This window comes from Cavia porcellus, unplaced genomic scaffold (assembly GCF_034190915.1).
Source record: "Cavia porcellus strain 051 isolate PalLab524CR breed Dunkin Hartley unplaced genomic scaffold, mCavPor4.1 scaffold_4, whole genome shotgun sequence".
NCBI classification, from domain to species: domain Eukaryota; kingdom Metazoa; phylum Chordata; class Mammalia; order Rodentia; family Caviidae; genus Cavia; species Cavia porcellus.
In genome coordinates this window covers 23328218-23343525 of record NW_026947487.1, presented here as the reverse complement: position 1 = coordinate 23343525, position 15308 = coordinate 23328218, and the positions used below count along the sequence as shown (strand labels likewise).

The following is a 15308-nucleotide window of genomic DNA, read 5'->3' as shown; positions in this document are numbered from 1 at the left end:
TCCCAAAATAGGATTCCTTGCTGAGCGTGGTAGTGCCCACCTGTAATCCCAGCACTCTGGAGGTGAGACAGGAGAATTGCTGCAAGCTTGAGGCCAGCCTGTGCTGTAAAATGAGTTCAAGGCCAGCCTGAACTGCACTGTGAAACGCTGTATCAAAAAAGACAATAAATACATAAATAAAATTTAAAACATTTCTGTTCTGGATTTATTTTCTCTGACATATGAATCTGAGCAATAGGGAAAAATACAGTCAGTGTTTAATTTTTAAAAAAATTATTGCAGTGAAAGTCACATTGCCATTAATCTTTATCAGAATATCCTCCTACCTTGAACACACACATATCCCATATTGTTTCTGAAGCAGTTCTAGAATTCCTCTTTCGTATCTTTTGTTGTACTGTCATAGCTGCTTCATCTCAAGCAATTCAAAATATTTACTTTTTATGGTTACTTTTACTTTGGAGAAGAGCCAGAAGTTGTATGGTGCTACATCTGGTGTATATAGTAAATGCAGACATACCGTAATGCTTTTATTTGAGAGAAATTGTCGTAAATATTCAAATTGATACAGGACACTGAAGCAACCATAAAAAAGACAGTCACAAAAGAGGTCTTCCAGAATGGCTTCGGAAAGTGACAATAATGATGCAATAAGTGTGCTCAGAGCCAGGCGGAGTGTTTTGAGGGGATTCATGGCATTGAGTCTTCTATTGTAATAAGTTTTTACAGATTTTTATTTAAACAGTAACTGCACATTTTGTTCGTAAATTATATATTGAAGGAAGTCCTGGATCATAAAAAATGCAACTAAAATATTTCAGTATGTTGGAATTTTACTTCCTTCACTCAAATTTTTCATAAATGGTTTTGGAAAATCTGATGACTTTACATATGGGAGATTATTTGCAGAACAAAAGAAGCAAAACAGAATGATTTCTTATAAACTTGTTTGTCATACACACTTTACAAAACTCATTTGGGGTGATTTTATTTGATTATTGTTGTTCGTGTGAATACATACTGCAGACTACCAGTGGATCAAAAAAACTATCAATAATTCCCTTTTCTGTACATAATACATTTCGTGAGTATACCAGGTAGTCAGACTAGTTGGGTGGTAGGTGTTTTAACTCTGAGTGGTTTTAAAAGATGCTCTTGATGACTTTTTAAAACTTTCTTGGTCTTTTTGTTAATATAGAAAGAAAATTTCACCTTTAATGTATAATTATGATTTTCAGTGATCCTTAAATTCCTTTGGAGAGGCAATATAAATTCTTAGAGTTTCAGAGAGGCTCTGAAACCATGTAACTCTATTTGCAAATATATGTTGTTTCAAAGAGTGTATTTAGGGCTATTGAGCATTAACAACATTATAAGAACATACATATTCAAACAATTGGTTATATTTTGAATTTTTCCATGTTTGCTTAATAGAGCATTATTGACCCAGTGTCCTAGTGTTCTGAGTTTTATTTCTTTGCTAGAATTCAAAATACTTTTACGAGTATTTCTATTAATGATTAAGATTCTTGTAATTTTAACAAAAGCCCTGCAGCAGTCATGATCAGCTGTGAATGCCATTATTATATCAATAGAAACAGACTCTCAGAAAAGAGCACCTGGGAGGTTCATCAGAAATGCGTTAATGCAGCTGTTCATAAAGTTTTTATGCCTTTTTCCTTCAAAATTTGTAAATTAATATCCTTCCCTTTCTCCTTCTCACCAGCCCTCCATTTCTTTTTGCTCACTTCCTTTCTATGTCCAAAAAATGAACTAAGGTCCATTCCGAAAAATTCACTGAGAAACACTGTTAGTTGTATGCTAGAATGCTTGCTTTATTAGTTAGCTTTCCTGTCACTGAGATTTAACACCCCATACCTACAATTTAAAGGAGGAAGGGTTTAATTTAGCTCTTACATTTAGTAGATGACTACAGGCTTGGCAGCCTCCAAGTCAGAGATGTCGTGGAGGATGTGCATGGAGGAGCAAAACTGCTTAGTTGATGGTGGCTGGGAAGCAGAGCAAGGGGACAGTGCCAGAAAGGAAGCTGGGCAGTGACCAGATATAGAACCTCCAATGCCATGCTTCCTTGACCCAACCAAGTACACCTAGAAGTGTGTCCCACTGATCCCCTGGTTTGGATCTTAAGCCGTTTAAGTTGAAATTCTGGCTTCATTACCACACCTAATTAGAATCCAGCTTTACCTTTTATGACTGGACCTAAAATAAGTTCGTTAAAATGAAGAACTGGTTATGATTCTCTGAAGCAAAAGTGCTTCCTTGCTTCGACAGCCTCATATAAATCAAATTAATTATTTAAAATTTATCTTGTCATTATAAAAATATCTATAAAAGGTACAAAATCAAAGTCCTTTAAAAAGTCTTTGTAAGAACTCAGACTTGTAAAGAGTTACTGTAGACAGACTAGTGTTTGAAAGATAGGGAAGCGCTTCATCACGAAAGCCAAAAGTCAGAGGCTGTAAATTAATGATGTGTGTTGTCAAAGAAATCTGTGTTTGCATATAGGGGAGTGGTGTCCTGTAAGTTATGTCTTCCCCAAAGTGGAGAAGAGTATTTTTTAACTATTAAGCTTTAAATAAAAAAAAAAGGAGCAGATGGCTGTGTAAAGCACTGACTCTATTGTTCAAGCCAGTAAAAAATTCATCTCTACATGTCCTCCATAAAATGCAGGCCACACCCTCAGCTAACAATCTCCAGAAAGGATTCGGGGAGTGGATCTGAAGAGAAAGAGAATTAAGACATTTCGGAATGTACTGATTGATTGATTGATTGATTGAATGGCAGTGCTGGAGATTGAACCCAGGATCTTGTGCGTGCTAGGCAAGTGTTCTCCCACTGAGCTACATCTATTTTCTTTTCTGTTTTGGTAAAATACATATATTAATGTATTACAGTTTTTGAAAGGCATAGTTCAGTGGCAGTAACTGTATTCATACTGTTCAGCCGTTAACATTTTGCATCTTCAGAGTGTTTCCATCTCCCCAAACTGAAACTGTGTACATTAGCAGTAACTCCCTATTCTTCATCCCCACTCCTGAGCTGGCAGCCGCTATTTGTTCTGCCTACTGTGTTTATGAATTTGACTTCTTTGAGAATCTCGTTGTAAGGAGAACCATACAACAGTTAATCGTTCATGATCGCTTACTTCACTTGGCATCTTCAAGGTTGTAACATATTTCAGAATTTTATTTTTAATACCAAATAATGTTCTGGGGATGGACAAACCACATTTGGTTTATTCAGGTGTCTTTCAGAGGATACTTGGGATGCTTCCACCTTGGGCTGCGGTGAATAACACTATCATTAACATGGGTACACAAATATCTGAGATCCTGCTTTCAGTTCTCTTGGCATATATTCAGAAGTGGAATTTACTGAAATATATGGTAGTTGTAGTTTTATTTTGGGGATATTTTAATTGAGAAGAGAATTGTATTTTTCATAAAGGATGCAACTTTTTTAGTTTTTATCTTTTTATTAGTACATGTTTGCAGTATGTGATGACTGTATTCCTCGTGGGGAGTTTGTCCATGCACATAACACCTTTTATTTCTTTTTTTCCCATCCCTTTCCCTTTTTTCCTTCCCCCTTTATTTCTTGGCCCCCTTTCCTCTTCTGACAGATCTTTTTTTCATATTTTCTTTTATTTTGCTCTTTATTTATATTTTGATATGTGATATTTAAGCTTGTGGTATGTCTGATGTGTTTCACCTACACTGTGGTCTCAAGGTGCATACATTTTCCTACAAATGACTCCCATTTACCCTTGATGGCAGAGTAGTGCTCCATTGTGTATGAATGTCACATTTTCTCTGTCTACTCACCTATGATGAACATACGGGCCACTTTCAAAATTTAACTACTATGGATTTTGCTCCTATAAACATGGCTATGCATGTATCACTGTAATAGGATATTGTTAACTTGTCCATGAAGGTACTTGGCAGGGCACCAAGACTGAATGGAATTTTTGGGTTTTAGTTTTTTGAGGAATCCCCATACTAACTTCCATGAGGGTTATTTCTAGTTTACATGTTCACAAACTGTGTAGAAGGGTTTCTTTTTCCCCCACAGCCATTAAAACATTTGTTATTTAAGGTTTTAATGATAGTCTTTCTTACTGGTGTAAAATGAAACCTTGGTGTTGTTTTAATTTACATTTCTTTAATAGCCAGATATGTTGAACACTTTTTTCCCCATATATTGGCATTTGCAGTTCTTCTGAGAAATGTCTATTCATTTCAATTACTCATGTTTTTATCGAATCTTTAAAAAATCTTATTTTGGAGAGAATAAAACCAAGCAAAATAAAACAGAATAAAACCAATCAAAATAACACAGTGCAAGTGACACAAGATTTCAAAACAAAATAATAGGAAATCAACTATGCTTAACATAATGTTCCTTGTTGTCTTCAAAATAGCTGCCCATATCTTCAGACATAGTATAATCAAACAAAACAGAAACAGAATAGAATAAATAAAAACCAAACAATAAATACAATACAGGACTTCAAAACAAGGTAATAGTAGATCCAAAATGGTTACTACAATATATCTTGTTATCTTTGAAGCAGCTGCCCATGCCATCAGATACAACAAAATCAAACAAGATTTTAAACAGAATAAAAGCCAACCAAGCAAAACAGTGAAAATTATACAGCATTTCACAACAAGCTAATAGGAAATTAGCGATGGCCACCACCTTCTGAAGGAGATCCCTATAGATGCTACCTTGTGTATTGTTATCCTCTGAATAGATGATAAGACTACTGGCTTTAGGCCTGCAAAGTCAGTGAAGCACAAAACACTATAAGCATTAAGTTGTATTTTACCTCATTAGCTATCATCACAGCCTGTGTGTCTCCACATCAACCTGTTGCTTGAGTGTGGGGGGATGTTCACTCTTGTTGTCTCCCTGCTCAAGGGCTGGCATCTGGCTCTCCCCAAGTCAGCCCAAACATGGCAGTGACTCACAGGAGGTCTTAGCTTCTTGTCAACTTGTTCTCCCCTGCAGTCCACAGATGGTGCAGGCTCACGGGAGAGGGCTGGTGTCTGGCTCTGATAGGAACTTTTATTTGGTGGGGGGTCTAATTTTTTTAAGTTCTTTGTATATTCTAGATATAACTCCTCTGTCTGAGGCACAGCTGCCAAATTTCCCCCCATTCTATAGGTTGCCACTTCACTCTGCTGGTTGTTTCCTTTGCTATATGCATCAGTTTTTCATTCCTGCCAACAATCCATGAACATTTTCTTTACATCCTGGCCAATACTTGTAATTTTTGATTTTTAATAATATAACCTTACTCAATGAGAATAACACTTTTATTTTAGCAAAGAATTTGTTTCATAGAAATGAGCACTCATGTGGATCTAATTGTATCTGCCCATCTGTGTCTTCAGTCTTAGTCCTATAGACATCAACATTTAAAGAGCTTTCCAAAATTTGTGCAGATGCTCAGGCCCAACCCAACTCTCACTGTGTGAAAATATCCTGAATATGAGGCAGTGACACTTGGGTGCTTTGGAAGCTCTATTAGTGATTCTAATATGCAGCCTTAATTTTGAAACTTAACTCATTTATGATTGTCCCTGCTCCAGGATGGCCATTCGTTTGTAGAATATTTTCACACAGGCACCATTAAAATTATCTGGGCATGATACACATACATAATCCTGGCCTACTTATATTGGAATTTTATAGTTGAGGTCCAGTAATCTGGTTTTTAACAAGTCCTTAAGGTGATGCTAAAGTTTTAGAGCCACTACTCTTAAGTATAATTCTTAAAGCAGTCATACCATAAACAGGGAACTAGTGTCTTGTGGTAACATCTGCCAGAATTGAACAGAATTTACTGAATTTTATTTTATTGGAAAGGATATTAACTAGGCAGTCAGGGAATCTAAACGCAAGATCTGACCCTGCCAGGTTTTATATTTGTGAACTTGGATGATTTTTTTTTTCTAAGCCATATCATTTCCCCACTTGTATGAAACACACAGTGACACCAGCTTACCTCACGGCATTCTGAGGATTAAATGTCCGTATGTGAAGGAAATATTACGCTGTGATCTGTCGTGGCGTGTCCCGCGGTAAGCTTGAAATCTCTAGCATTTGTAACATAGCAAAAGGGTCATCAGAGTGTTGCTGTCTTTATTTACATTTAGTACTTTGGCCTTCTGCACAGGGTGCACATGGCTGGCTTTGAGGTGTCTCTTCTGCATGCTTCGAATTGCTGTGATGACTCCCAGCAAGGACACAGCCTATTTTGGTCAAGGTGAATACAGTAGCTTTGTAGCCCGAATTGATGCCAGATGTCATAAATTTTGTGGCCCAACAAGATCTTGTTTGTGCCATATGCAACAGAATTAGATTTGCGAAGAAGGGCTGGAAACTTGTGTGAAGAGTTACATAGCAGAAGGGGTTTTGTGTACTACAGCTTGTTATTTTTTCCCTCTGAGTTGTATGGTAGAAAATTTCGCATTTGAGTCATAGAGTTTAGCTCATAATTGCTGCCATGTTTATATATCAAAATATTTTATGTAGCTAACTATAGTTGCTTAAGATTTTGCGTCTGTTTTTAAAAGGCTTTGAAGCTTTGCTCATCAACAGCAAAAAGTAGGTCAGAGGGAAAGAGCTGTAGCATGAATTACAAAATTATAGTGTAAAACTAAAAATGTTGTCTTTCAAAGGTAAAAGACAAAGTCCTGTATTCTGGCTTTGTTTCTGTTTCTTCAGGTGAAAAATTTCAGAACAAATATTAATATATAATGCTAGTCTTCTGAAAGTAAACCCTATTTCACACTGTCTTCAGTGTAAAATCCAGTCTACTTCTGGAAATGGGTGAACTAATGACACTGGCATAGTTTGAAATAAGTTTATTCTTCTTTGTGAAAAAATGACAGACACGATGAGTGAAATATATGATTTAAGTTGTTTTTATAAATTATGGAGATGTTTGGTATCTGTCTGATTACTTTCTGTGTTATGAGCAAGTCACCTGTTTGAGGTATTGGGCATGTAGCATAATGCCCATGTACTAACTCCATAATATATTAGTTTATTTTTAGAAATATGTTAGTTATTGCATAGAATTTAAGAATTGAAAGAACCCTGATGAGGTACGAAGACATTAGCAAAATTTTACTTAACCAACATAGGTTAATTAGTTTCATTTCTAATACTGTTTGTTTTAAGATTAAACTCCATTTTGGAGTGATGTATTGAGAAGGAGCTCAAGAACTTCATTTAAATTATGTGTGCTGTGTTCTCGTTGTAGCTCTGTCCCATAGCTGTATAAACTGGGGCGGCATAATTTATCAGAACTTCAATGTTCTTGTCTGTGAAATTGAGCTAAATAATTATAGTTGCTTCACAATTGTTTTGAGGATTAAAGTAATATAGTGTGAAATGCTTAACACAGTGTATGGCCCATGATATGCATTCAAATATCAGATGCAGCTGTTAATTTTATTAGGATATGGCTGTTATCACTATTGTAACACTAATACATTATGTATAGACAAGAATAAATATTGTTTCTGTGAAACAACAGGATATTATCCACATAAAAAAGTTAGGTGACAACCAGGAAGAAATCATAAAACTTTCTGGCAGTAGATGTACAAAGAAAATTCCAATAGAAACCTAGGAAGCTACAGTTAAAAAACAAACAAAAATCCAACCATCAGACAAAAACATTCCAGAAAAAATAGAGCAAAATTACAAAGCTCTACTAGAAAACAGAACAAAAATTTAAAAGATCAATCTGGAAATCTAAAAGCCAAATGATGGGTGTCCAGAAAGAATGCATGCAAGGAATTTTTAAAGAAATAATTAAAAAAAATTTTTAGAGTTAATAAGTATGAGGTTCCAGATTTAATGGGTTCAGATAGTGTGTATTATAATAACTGAATAAAAGTGATGCCAGGGCACATTGTTGTGAAATTTCAGAGTGCCCAAGGATAAACTTAGATGCTGTTCCAAAAAAAGAAACAACTGGTCGTACACACAGACTGTAGATTCATGATTCACAGTGGAACTTGACCTCTGAATCAAAGGACCTTGGAGTGATGTTTGACATATTATAAAGGAAATTACCAACAAGAATTATAGATTCAGCAAAACTAATAATGAAATATAAGCATAGAATAATGACATTTATAGGCATGTAGGTTAAATTACCAGCCAGTCTCCCTTTTTTCTCAGAAAGCACCTGAGGAATGTGTTCAACCAAAATGAGGAAGGAAAATGAAAAAGAAGTCATGGGATCAGGGAGACAGACATTCATTCCAAGTGGGGAGAGAGTCAAAGAAATTCTAGGTTGAGAGTCAGTAGTGTGCTAGAGAGATCTACAGAGTGAGTCCAGATTAGGGCAGGAATTCAGATGTCTCCCTAATGATTAGCTCAAAGATAAAGGAAAAAACTCTAATTGATGTGTCATGTGATGTTACTATACTGTGAGCTGCTGGAGAGTTTTGTAATACACTCCTGGCTGATGAAGTCATTGACTTCATGAGAAACAGAATGCACAAGAAATGAGACGTGCTTAGATATAATTCTAGAAAACATGTAACTCAGCTGCAAGCAATATTTACCAAATTGTAATAAGCTACATGTAAGTCACTGATTTAGTGAAACTTGTGATGCAACCATATAGATTGAGAGAGGAGAGAGAGAGAAAAATGTGTGTGAGGAGTACAGATGGCTATTGGACTGAGATTACTGAAATATCATCTAGAATAAGAAGTCAACAGATCATGGCTGAAATGGAAAAATTAAGGAATAGTAATATGAGGTGAATCCCAGAAGCATTAATAAAAAAAATTTCAAGATTTGTTTTTGGGGAGTGAGTTTCACGGTGTGAGAGAAGGGGATACTGACTCATTTTTTTAATTTAACATTTGGTAGGATAGTAGGACTTCTGAAATTTTGTGTAAGTATTACTTTTAAAATTAAAATGATTCAGTCTCTTCTGCTTCCTCCATTAAACCCACACATGTATGGAGACCAACTTTAAAACTGTAAAGTACGATGCAGATGTTGTCTGTTTTCTTTTAGCACTCACTGTCTCATCAACCCGACTTTTACTTCGAGTCATTCCTTTCAGAACTGTTTCATTTGTATTAGTTGTGTAGAACTGCTCAGTCTGTGCTTGGTCTCTTAGCTTTCTGGATGATGTGGTACCTTACTATCCTTTCCTTTGTTAATCAGCCTTCCTTCCTTCCTGTGTAAAGTGAGGGGAATAGGCAAGATGATCTCTTATGGCCCTCTTTGATTGCTTTTGATATCTACAATAGAAAAAGAAGATACAATTTGCTGCTGGGTGGGTGGCTCACACCTGTAATCCCATCTACTTGGGAGACTGAGGCAGGAAGCTTGTAGCCTACTCTGGGTAATTTTAGCAAGACCCTGTCTCAGAAACCAAAATGAAAAGGACTTATAGAGCTCAGTGGTACAGTACATGCAGGAGGAGGCTCTGGGTTCAATCCTTAGAACTAAAAAAATAGAACCAATTTATCAATAATGAAGCAAAATTAATAAATTTTCCAATGCAGCTTTCTATTTTATTTTCAACCTATTTATTATAAGGTGTATTTTGTGTTATAAGGTGGATCATGCTGACTAATGCATAGTGTAGAGTTTGTGCAATAGGCCATTATCTTTATCACTTTTTCAATTTGTTTTGCTGTACCTTCCACATTTGTATTTACTTTATGTGATGCAAACTTACTGGAGTTTTCACTGATTTTGTGGATGAATAATGTTTAACCTTGTAACCAAAGTAACTTCAAAATGCTTAATCTGAATATCTTGTTATCTAACAGCTGATTTTGAAATAATGGAAATGAGTTGGGAATACTGTACTGCCATGTAACGGCTGGTTTAATAGCTGAAAAACGAGTGAAGCACAAAGGATCGATTCAGTGCTCACATGAGAGACAACCACAGATTGCCATCTGTACTTTTAAAATAAAAATGCAAACCATATAAAGGCTTACTTTCATTCTCTTCATTAGGGAGCTAACAGAATGAGAGGTCGGCTTGGAAGTGTGGACAGCTTTGAACGGTCTAACAGTGTTGCTTCAGAGAAGGTATCTAATCAAGCTCCCTTTTGTTCTCTGCAAACTGCAACTTAGCAGAACCCCTCACTGATACAGTAATATGCATGCCTAATTTATTGTGAATCCTTTATGGCTTTTAAAAATAAATATTAATAAGAAGAATTTGGGTATTAACATGTTCTTTGTTCAGCTAAGCTTTCCCTCCGGGCTAACTAAGCTCTTTCATGGGTAGACAGGTTGCTGCTTTGAAGGACAGTATTGAGCAGCCATCGGTCCAAATCCATGTAAAGTGAACCACCTGGTTATTATACTGGTGCAGTGATTTTGTTGTCTTTGTTCTTCTCCTTCCATGTTACTTTTCCCCTCGTTTTTTCTCCTATCAATGGCAACATCAGCCTCATTAAGTCCTAGATAACTCTTAGTAGGCTTAGTGTCTTTTTTCCCCATATTGTGCAACATGTAACCTGAGGCTTATACAGTATTTTTTTAAAAGTAGGACAGTATTAAAATGTTTTATTAAACATTCTGTTGATGGATTTGAGAATTAGCGCAGCTATGAGTCTATTTTCCTTAACCCGTGTTTATCAGGCTAAACCTTTTAGTAGTGGTGCCTGTCAGTTTAGGAAAGTATAAACAGCATACCTGACTGGATTGAAAGATTTATGATGTGTGTTCTGTTCCTGCAATAGGACATGCATTCCAGCACAGCTGACTTTTCATTCATTTCCTGTTTTTCATGTGTTTTATGGGAATTTACCTCAGTGAAAGTGTGGTTGGATAGAAACATCCAGAGTGAAGAAAGATCTTTAACAAACTTCACATTATTTTCCTAAAGGCTTTGCCGTGAGACTTGGACGTGCAGGCATTGTGATACTGTTTTGACAGTACAGGAAGCGTGCAATGATTTATCACAGAAGTTAGGAGATACGTAAACAGAGGCTCCGCCTTCTTTGATCTTGGTCCCTTTTCATCTCTCTGGCAACAATGAGAAAAGCAGAGTTGCCTTTGACCACAACGCGTTAGGGGAAAGAATACCTTTTTTATCATTCCTTTCACTTTCTGGCCTATCTTTACGGATGCTGCCTTACAGGCTGCTTATCACAAACATTGGTTGTGGTGAGACTGATTAACCTTCACCATCGATTGAGTAAAAGGAAAAAAAATATGTTTTGTCATGACTCAGGAGGAAGATGAGACGCCCCGTGGCTGTTGACCTCTGAGTTTCGGCAGCTCTGCTGTCACCCTCATAAGGAGGAAAGAAAGACCTCACTTGTGCTTACCTTTCAGGACTACTCACCAGGGGACTCTCCACCAGGGACACCGCCAGCCTCCCCACTGTCCTCAGCATGGCAAGTGTTCCCTGAGGAGGATTCCGACTCCCCGCAGTTTCGCAGACGGGCACATACGTTCAGCCACCCACCATCAAGTTCAAAGAGAAAGCTGAACCTGCAGGACTTGAGGGCCCACGGGGTGCGCTCCCCTCTGCTAAGGCAGAGCTCCAGTGAGCAGTGCAGGTGAGTGCAGATCTCTCTGCAGGGTGTGAGATCAAATTCCTGTGTTATCCCTTGTGGTCACTCTGGAGTACAGGTGGATTGTGACTTCATGCTGTTGCCAGCATTTAGTGTTTAGAAAGATTGTACAAGTAAATTGATTTTCTTTCCTTCAGTGATTGAGGGAAATGGGGCAAGGTTAAGGCACATCCACAAAGGAGTGAATGCATTTGGGATAAAACTTTTTTCTCTCAGAAAAGTAGAAAAAATAAAATATGCAATATTTTTCTGAAAACTTAGTGACAATACATATTACCCAGTTTCAATGATGGCTGCAAAAAAAAGTCAGAGTCAGCAAATTTGAAAATGACAAAGCAGTAGCGCTTCCTGTTAGCTTACAGCAGAGTATCAAGGGTTAAAATATCATCTCAGCTACCTTCGTTTGTGAGGAAATAGACTGTATTTTGTTATTGTGATACGAAATTAAAGCTAGATATGAAAATTGCTACAAATATTACCTAACATAAAGTGCTGTCATTTAAAAGAAGTCTATGTACTGTTGTAGGCAATGCCCATTATAAATGATCATACATAGTTTTTAAAATTGACTATAAAATTGTTTCACATCTGATAAAAAATAATGGAAGAAGTAAGCCTGGAAATGAGGAATGATTACATTTCTTATGTACCGTTCAGAGCAGAATTATATTTTAGAGTTAATCTTGTTTCTCTTTTTTGATACAGAAAACAGGATTAATTAAGTATGCCTGTTGCAGAAAAAAATAAAAACAATTTCAAGTAACAACTTGACTAAAAAGGCTAATTATTACCTTTAAGTGTTATCAGGTCAAGTGTTGTCAGATTTACTAGCATTTTGTTGTTATTGCAGTACTGGGAATCGAACCCAGGAAATTTGTGCAGATCTGCACTTCTATCCCTTTTTAATTTTTAAATTTTGAGTGAAGGCCTCACTAAATTGCCCAGCCTGGGCTCAAACTTGCAGTTCTCTTGACTTGGCTTCCAAACACTGGGACTGCCCAGCTTAGTAGCATGTTTTTAAGGATACAGTTTTATTCTTGTTGTTTTCTACATGATTTGAAATTTTAAAATGAGATATTTATAATATAAAAATATAATGAGTCAACAGAATTAATTGCCCAGATGTGTGAAGGAGATTAAGTACTCATATGCATGCCCTGATTTTTAAAATGATTACCTCAGTTGTGTACATTCAGGGTATTAAATTTCTTTTTTCCAGGAAAAATTATTTTCCAGAATTAAAATATCAATTTTATCAAACTATAGATGCTATTTTAGTTCTTCCTTATGTTTTCTATATTTTTGTAATCTTTAAATTCACGTGGTTTTCTGTCTGTATAAAAAGATGCTATTATGTCATTGTAAAGACTTGCCATATAAAGAATCTTATTTAAAAGAAAGAACTGTGTAGGAGATTTAGGGCGCTGGGTTAATCCATAGTTAAACCACAGTGGCATAATTCCACAAGCTTCAGTGGAAAACACAGATGACGTTAATAAGGGTTAAGCCAAAGATACGGTGTCTTAACAGCTAAACGTGTTCTTTAATATTTAAAAGGGTTTATACCTCTGAAGTAGTTAAAGTCTTTGAACTTCTCATCATGCTTTCCTTCTAGAACTTACTTGTTTCTTATAATTGTTTGTGCTTTTTACTTTTTTCCCTTAAGATGTTTTTTACATGTAAAAACACACACTCTTTGTCTGAAGATTATGAAGAACTTTTTTGGAGATGAAAACAGATACTTTGTAGATGAGGAATTCAGTTAGTAAGAGTGTAACTCGGGCAGTCAACCACATTGACAACTGCATGCCTCTCTTTTCCTTGTAAGATTCATCATTTAGCCGCTGAAACAAAGGTTAAATTAATAGCAGGAATGTGTTATATGCTTTTTCATAGTGAATGAAGATGTTGCCAAAATATAAATTGAGACAAATTTGCTGTATTTTCTGTACTCAGCCTCCTTCCATCAGTTCGACGCATGCACAAGGAGTATAATTCTTCCTCCAGTCTTCCAAGCCTCCACACTTCCTCCTCTGTCCCTTCCTTCTCTGCCCCTTCTTTCCTGAAAAGCTTTTACCAGAATTCAGGTAGACTGTCCCCACAGTATGAACATGAAATCAGGTGAGATCAGTGTCCTCTGTTTGCAAAGCCAAATTTTCTGCAGTGATATGCTAATAAGTTACTAAAAAGTGGCTGATTGATTTTGGAGTGATATCTATGCATCCTTCTGTGTGCTTGTTCTAACCTGTTTCTAATATAGTGATTTCAATTCCAATTAATTTTATTAAGAGAACTATAACCCAGTAGTTTCAAAGCTGTTGATGAGTTGACTATCTTTTTATGTTTTTCATATTATTTGTGTTTCTTTAACTCACATTCCAGAGTCTAAACTTTGTGTTGTTTGGAACAAGACCTGATGTTAACACATATTTAGCAAACCTTCTCCGACCGTGCTTTTTTTTTCTTAGCCTCTCTGGGTGTGTTTTAGGGAGTGCCAAAAGCACTGATAGGTCCAATACATAGATATATAGAGTGTGACCTAGGCATAGGCATGGCTTTTATTTTTCATGACAGACTTCTGAGTCTGGATATAGGATCGTGTTGACAAGAACCCTTCACACAGCATGATGGAATTTGTTTTATTTCTATGCAAAAGCCTGTTAAATCTTGCTTGTTCTTTTATCTACACAAAATTTGCTGTGACTTTTGGAGAATTTCTTCTTTTTTTATCTGAAATTATATCAAAGTTTTATCAATCATTCATATTTTTAGTGGAGTGCTGACAGCCTGTGAAAAGTGGTGTACTCATTTGGAACCCTTCTAAATGGGTAATTGTTGGCTCAAGTGTCTGCGACATTTGTTCTTCTTTGCTATCTAGGTGCCTCATTTTATTGCTGTGTAGTGTCCCATTTAATACACCACATTTTATCCATTCTTGCTGACGAACATTTGGGTTACTTCTAATTGTTTGATAACTGGCAATTCTTGTAGTCAGGGAGCAGAAAATATGCTTTCAGCCAACCTGTGTGCCACCAAAATCTTGAGTTAACTTTTGGCTTGTTTTCTTTTAAACTTAGGAAATTCTAAAAATTAGCATGTTACTAGAGAGTCCTCATTAATTGCTCAAATTAGATTAATCCTTAAGTTACTTTGAAGTATTTTTTTCCATGTGTGTCTATTTTCACTCTAAGATTGTTAATATTGGATTAATATAATTATGCCTCTGAACTTTGCTTTGGATTAGTACACAGTTATGTTGGAGCACTGAATCTGATTTCTGGTAAAGATAGTAGAGAACTTATTTTTCAGAAATAACATTGTAGGAGCAATATTTAAAAAGTTAACTGCAAAAGTGTTATAATATATATGGAATATGCCATGAATTTAGAGAATAAAGTATGTATATACTTAAAAATATCACTTTGCCTTATTGCTATAAATACTGCCTGTTAATAAGAATAGAGCATTTTCAATCAAACCTGTTTGCAGTTTCTTATTGTTGTATTTAAAGTGAGCAAGGGGGGAATTCTAGTTTCCTTCCTGAAGTAGAAGTATGTCTGAAAAGTGACAATCAGAAATAGCCAGTAGGAAGGTCAAAGGCTGGCTAAGAGTAGGAGGAGGTGGAGTATAAAAGAAGTGACTTTTGAAAAGAGATTACATATATTGTTTAGTATAGATTATTCATTTATGTTTA

At 36.1% G+C, this 15308-nt stretch overlaps 1 protein-coding gene across 6 annotated transcripts in view; it reads left to right on the top strand.

Moving 5' to 3' along the window:
- Positions 1–15308, top strand: part of Tbc1d4 (TBC1 domain family member 4) — a 185388-nt gene that overhangs the window by 133397 nt on the left and 36683 nt on the right. For 3 of the 6 annotated variants that reach the window (XM_013141368.3, XM_063246846.1, XM_063246850.1), the window contains exons 9-11: positions 10041–10115; positions 11373–11599; positions 13571–13735. In XM_013141368.3, the coding sequence (XP_012996822.3) occupies positions 10041–10115; positions 11373–11599; positions 13571–13735 (467 nt within the window). The remainder of the gene's footprint in view (positions 1–10040; positions 10116–11372; positions 11600–13570; positions 13736–15308) is intronic. The other 3 variants (XM_063246848.1, XM_063246849.1, XM_063246847.1) reach the window with 2 other exon arrangements.